The following is a 6,090-nucleotide window of genomic DNA, read 5'->3' as shown; positions in this document are numbered from 1 at the left end:
TCAGAGGGGGCAGGGTTTCTGTTGAGGCAGGTGATTAGCTGTGGGAGGAGCTTGTCAGAGCTTGTAGGGCAGCAGCTGAAGAAGGAACAAAAAGGGTTTTCTTGTGTGAGTTTCTTGTGGCTGATTAGCTGCTTTCTCTGTGCAAAGGTCAGAGGGGGCAGGGCTTCTGTTGAGGTAGGTGATTAGCTGTGGGAGGAGCTTGTCAGAGCTTGTAGGGCAGCAGCTGAAGAAGGAACAAAAAGGGTTTTCTTGTGTGAGTTTCTTGTGGCTGATTAGCTGCTTTCTCTGTGCAAAGGTCAGAGGGGGCAGGGTTTCTGTTGAGGCAGGTGATTAGCTGTGGGAGGAGCTTGTCAGAGCTTGTAGGGCAGCAGCTGAAGAAGGAACAAAAAGGGTTTTCTTGTGTGAGTTTCTTGTGGCTGATTAGCTGCTTTCTCTGTGCAAAGGTCAGAGGGGGCAGGGCTTCTGTTGAGGTAGGTGATTAGCTGTGGGAGGAGCTTGTCAGAGCTTGTAGGGCAGCAGCTGAAGAAGGAACAAAAAGGGTTTTCTTGTGTGAGTTTCTTGTGGCTGATTAGCTGCTTTCTCTGTGCAAAGGTCAGAGGGGGCAGGGCTTCTGTTGAGGTAGGTGATTAGCTGTGGGAGGAGCTTGTCAGAGCTTGTAGGGCAGCAGCTGAAGAAGGAACAAAAAGGGTTTTCTTGTGTGAGTTTCTTGTGGCTGATTAGCTGCCTTCTCTGTGCAAAGGTCAGAGGGGGCAGGGCTTCTGTTGAGGTAGGTGATTAGCTGTGGGAGGAGCTTGTCAGAGCTTGTAGGGCAGCGGCGCGCGCCTAATGGCGCGCACAGTTTGATCCATCTTTTAGATTTAGGGGAGCTAGTCTCAAACGTTTGTTGGGGGAGATATAGGTTTATTTGGGGGGATTTATTTGTCCTGTCTTCACGCTTTTTATGATGGAGGACCGCTGTAGTCACCCCCCAACGACACCTTACCAAGATGGAGGGTGAGGGAACAGCTGCAGTCGCCTGTGGTTCCTGCGCAATGTTTGCCATCTTGCCAAAGGTTGCAGGCAGCTTTACCTGCAGCAATTGCATGTTGATTGCCCTCTTAAAAGACAAAGTCCAGCAACTGGAGGAACGTGTAGCTACGCTCCAAAGAATTAGAGAGCTGGAGCTCTTCTTGGAAGCAACAGAGCACACCGTCTCCACCAAGGAGGAGACAGGGGACTCCCCTGAGAAGGAGGCTAGTTCACCAACACAGGAGCCAGATATATGGAGAAACGTGACTCAAAGAAGTAGGAGGCCCAGGGTTCGCTCTGATTGTTTAGAAATACGCAATCGCTTTGAGGTCCTTTCCCCTAGCATGGAAGACGAAGAGCAGACTCCATTTGAGGATCTCTCCCTCATTACAGTCGATCAGGTATATGAAGACGAGCAGCAAAGGCAGTCCTCAGGGAATGTGCAGGCGACCTTGGAACGGACAGCTCACGGAAGAACCCCGACCAGACCTAAGAGGAGGCGTGTAGTGGTGATAGGGGATTCCCTACTGAGGGGAACAGAAGCAGTGATCTGTGGGCCTGACAAGATGTCTCGGGAAGTGTGCTGTCTCCCCGGGGCTAAGATCCAAGATGTAACTGAACGACTGCAAGGAATCATAAAACCCACTGACAAATACCCCTTCCTCTTGGTTCATGTGGGAACCAATGACACTGCAAGCAATAGCCTCCAGAAGATCAAAAGAGATTACGAGGCTCTGGGCAGGAAATTGAAGCAATTAAATGCACAAATTGTCATCTCATCTGTCCTCCCAGTTGAACGACGTGGCCCAGGGAGAGAGGGAAAAATAGTGGAAGTGAACAACTGGCTTCGCAAATGGTGTAAACAGGAGCGGTTTGGATTCTTAGATCACGGAATGCAGTTTCTTGAAGATGGACTTCTGGCAAGCGATGGGCTGCACCTCACAACGGTTGGGAGGAATGTTTTTGCAAAAAATTTCAGAAACCTCATCAGGAGGGCTTTAAACTGACTAATGTGGGGGAGGGAGACAGTGCTCCTGAAGGTAGGAGTCTATCAATTGATGAAGATGATCATCCAAATGTCATAGACCGAATGGAGCAAACAGCACGCAGACCTAGTGGTGGGAGGAAAAAATCCTTAAATAAGAGACACGGGGGAATGATTAATGGACTTCAATGTCTGTACACTAATGCACAAAGTATGGGAAATAAACAAGATGAGCTTGAGCTCTTGGTACAGCAAACTAAATATGACATAATAGGAATCACTGAAACCTGGTGGGATAAGTCCCACGATTGGAATGTAATAATGGAGGGATACAATCTATTTCAGAGAAACAGACCAGACAAGAAAGGAGGAGGAGTGGCGTTATATGTCAGGGATGTGTATACCTGTGAAGAGATCCAAGATTTAGAACCTCAAAGCCAAAGTGAGAGCATTTGGGTCAAAATTAAGGGAGAGAAGAATAACAGTGACCTCATTGTGGGAGTTTACTATAGATCCCCAAGCCAAACGGAGGACATAGATGATGCCTTCCTGGAACAGATGGCCAAGCATGCAAAAGGAAGGGAGATAGTAGTAATGGGGGACTTCAATTACCCGGATATTTGTTGGATGACAAACTCAGCCAAGAGCATAAGGTCAAACAGATTCCTCACTGGCCTTGCAGACAACTTCATTGTCCAGAAAGTGGGAGAAGCAACAAGAGGAACAGCCATTTTAGATCTGGTCCTAACCAATGTTGATGACCTGGTTAGTGGGGTAGAAGTGGAAGGATCATTAGGCGCGAGTGATCATGCTCTTCTGAAGTTTACTATACAGCGGAAAGGAGCAGCCAAGCATACTAGGACTCAATTTCTCGACTTTAAGAAAGCCGACTTCATAAAACTTAGGGAAGTGCTTGGTGAGATCCCATGGACAGTAATACTAAAAGGAAAGGGAGTTCATGATGGCTGGGAGTTTGTTAGGAGGGAGATAGTAAAAGCACAACTTCAGGCAATACCAATGAGACGGAAACATGGAAGGTGCCTAAAGAAGCCAGGGTGGCTATCTAAAGAACTTTTAACTGAGTTAAGATTAAAAAAGGATGTGTACAAAAAATGGAAAAGGGGGGAAACCACCAAAGAGGAATTCAAACAAATAGCCAGCACGTGTAGACACAAAGTCAGAAAAGCTAAAGCACAGAATGAACTCAGGCTTGCTAGAGAGGTTAAAAGCAACAAAAAAGGCTTTTATGGGTATGTTCGTAGCAAAAGGAAGAACAAAGAAACAGTGGGGTCACTCAGAGGAGAAGATGGTGAAATGCAAACAGGGGACACAGAAAGGGCTGAACTCCTCAATGCCTTCTTTGCCTCAGTCTTCTCCGATAAAGAAAACAATGCCCGACCTGAAGAATTTGGAGCAAATGATTCAGCAGAGGAAACACAGCCCAGAATAACTAAGGAGATAGTACAAGAATACTTGGCTAGTCTAGATGTATTCAAGTCTCCAGGGCCAGATGAACTGCATCCAAGAGTATTAAAAGAACTGGCAGATGTGATTTCAGAACCACTGGCAGTCATCTTTGAGAATTCCTGGAGAACAGGCGAAGTCCCGGCAGACTGGAGGAAGGCAAATGTTGTCCCTATTTTCAAAAAGGGGAAAAGAGAGGACCCAAATAATTACCGCCCAGTCAGTCTGACATCAATACCAGGGAAGATTCTGGAGCAGATCATTAAGCAAACAGTCTGTGAGCACCTAGAAAGGAATGCTGTGATCACCAATAGTCAGCATGGATTTCTGAAAAATAAGTCATGTCAGACTAACCTGATCTCGTTTTTTGACAGAATTACAAGCCTGGTAGATGAAGGGAACGCAGTGGATGTAGCCTACCTTGATTTCAGCAAGGCATTTGACAAGGTGCCCCATGATATTCTTGTAAAGAAGCTGGTAAAATGCGGTCTTGACTATGCTACCACTCAGTGGATTTGTAACTGGCTGACTGACCGAACCCAAAGGGTGCTCATCAATGGTTCGTCTTCATCCTGGAGAAGAGTGACTAGTGGGGTGCCACAGGGTTCTGTCTTGGGCCCGGTCTTATTCAACATCTTTATCAACGACTTGGATGATGGACTCAAGGGCATCCTGATCAAATTTGCAGATGACACCAAACTGGGAGGGGTGGCTAACACCCCAGAGGACAGGATCACACTTCAAAACGACCTTGACAGATTAGAGAACTGGGCCAAAACAAACAAGATGAATTTTAACAGGGAGAAATGTAAAGTATTGCACTTGGGCAAAAAAAATGAGAGGCACAAATACAAGATGGGTGACACCTGGCTTGAGAGCACTACATGTGAAAAGGATCTAGGAGTCTTGGTTGACCACAAACTTGACATGAGCCAACAGTGTGACGCGGCAGCTAAAAAAGCCAATGCAATTCTGGGCTGCATCAATAGGAGTATAGCATCTAGATCAAGGGAAGTAATAGTGCCACTGTATTCTGCTCTGGTCAGACCTCACCTGGAGTACTGTGTCCAGTTCTGGGCACCACAGTTCAAGAAGGACACTGACAAACTGGAACGTGTCCAGAGGAGGGCAACCAAAATGGTCAAAGGCCTGGAAACGATGCCTTATGAGGAACGGCTAAGGGAGCTGGGCATGTTTAGCCTGGAGAAGAGGAGGTTAAGGGGTGATATGATAGCCATGTTCAAATATATAAAAGGATGTCACATAGAGGAGGGAGAAAGGTTGTTTTCTGCTGCTCCAGAGAAGCGGACACGGAGCAATGGATCCAAACTACAAGAAAGAAGATTCCACCTAAACATTAGGAAGAACTTCCTGACAGTAAGAGCTGTTCGACAGTGGAACTTGCTGCCAAGGAGTGTGGTGGAGTCTCCTTCTTTGGAGGTCTTTAAGCAGAGGCTTGACAACCATATGTCAGGAGTGCTCTGATGGTGTTTCCTGCTTGGCAGGGGGTTGGACTCGATGGCCCTTGTGGTCTCTTCCAACTCTATGATTCTATGATTCTATGATTCTATGATTCTAAGAACTATATGTGTATTTTTAGGCACACTTCCATGTAACAGCCAAATGTTTGTATGCATCACAAGATCCAGAGGAGCACACATTTCGAAAGATAGCCATGCTTCATTTCACATGCCGTTTTTGGAAGCGTGAAGTAATCAGTCGTGTGTTAAAATGCAAACAGAGACAAACGTTTGAACCTTCTATGATTCTGTAGCAGCTAGCTCAGATTGCTTCCCATCTCATTCTGGATTCCGGGAAGTGGACTTGACATTGACCTTGTTATCACTCCCTCAAATACAGGGGTTCCCAAACTTATTTTCCCACACACCACTTGACAATTGCCCAGGGCCTCGGTGGACCACTTAACGATTTTTCTGCCTGTCGTAGCATCAGTAACAGGCTGCGCTAGCTGCTGTAAGATTCTTAATTGCATTCTTAATGGCTTCTTTTGTTTCTTATAATGTATTTTATTGTACTGGAATTTGAATTGCATAGAATTCAAACTGAAGGGGGGGTTCTTTACACCTGGGCTGTGGGCCACCAGAATGAAGTTTGTGGACCACCGTCTGGGACCCCTTGCTCTAATAGCAAAGTTGTGGGGTGAGAGCGCCCCCCGGACCACTGAGAAACAAGGATGAGCTATCAGCATGCTTGGGCAGACCCCAAGGTTTTCAGAAATATGAGAAACTTTTTGAAAAGCAACTGTCAGGGCTGCCCAAGGTCCCAGCTCACAAAGGACCAACGCTGCTTCTTGGTTAAGTACAAAAGTCTTTATTGAAGTTCAGTTTCACTTCCAGAGCCGCAGCGCGCAGCTCTACGTCTCAACTGTTAGACCGCTGATGCTCCGTCTGAGTCTCCTCCCCCCTGACACCAATTTAAGATTCTAGCCTTACTCCACCTCTTCCTCAGTTCCTTCCGCCTCTGGTTCCGCCTGGCCGTTGGGGTCTCGCCCTTTCTAGCCTCTTCTGACGCTGAGTCCCCTGAGCCTTCCCCCTCCCTCCGGCGGGCTTTAGGAGCTGGTTCCCCATCCGGGTCTCCTGCTGTTCCCCGCGCCTGTACATTTGAACTTGGCG

The 6,090-nt window shown here is 47.0% G+C and overlaps 1 protein-coding gene across 1 annotated transcript; it reads left to right on the top strand.

The window, feature by feature from the left end:
• Positions 1-986: 986 nt before the first annotated feature.
• LOC310762246 (uncharacterized protein) lies at positions 987-5,030 on the top strand (the record flags this gene model as incomplete). The annotated part of the gene is made up of 2 exons (XM_083612975.1): positions 987-1,879; positions 2,928-5,030. The coding sequence occupies 2 exons, from the start codon at positions 987-989 to the stop codon at positions 2,953-2,955; spliced, it is 921 nt and encodes a 306-aa protein (XP_083469101.1). The 3' UTR covers positions 2,956-5,030.
• Between the last annotated feature and the right edge of the window lie 1,060 nt (positions 5,031-6,090).

Source organism: Podarcis filfolensis, assembly GCF_964270895.1.
Source record: "Podarcis filfolensis genome assembly, chromosome: 5".
Classification (NCBI taxonomy): domain Eukaryota; kingdom Metazoa; phylum Chordata; class Lepidosauria; order Squamata; family Lacertidae; genus Podarcis; species Podarcis filfolensis.
This window is presented reverse-complemented; position numbering and strand designations above follow the sequence as displayed.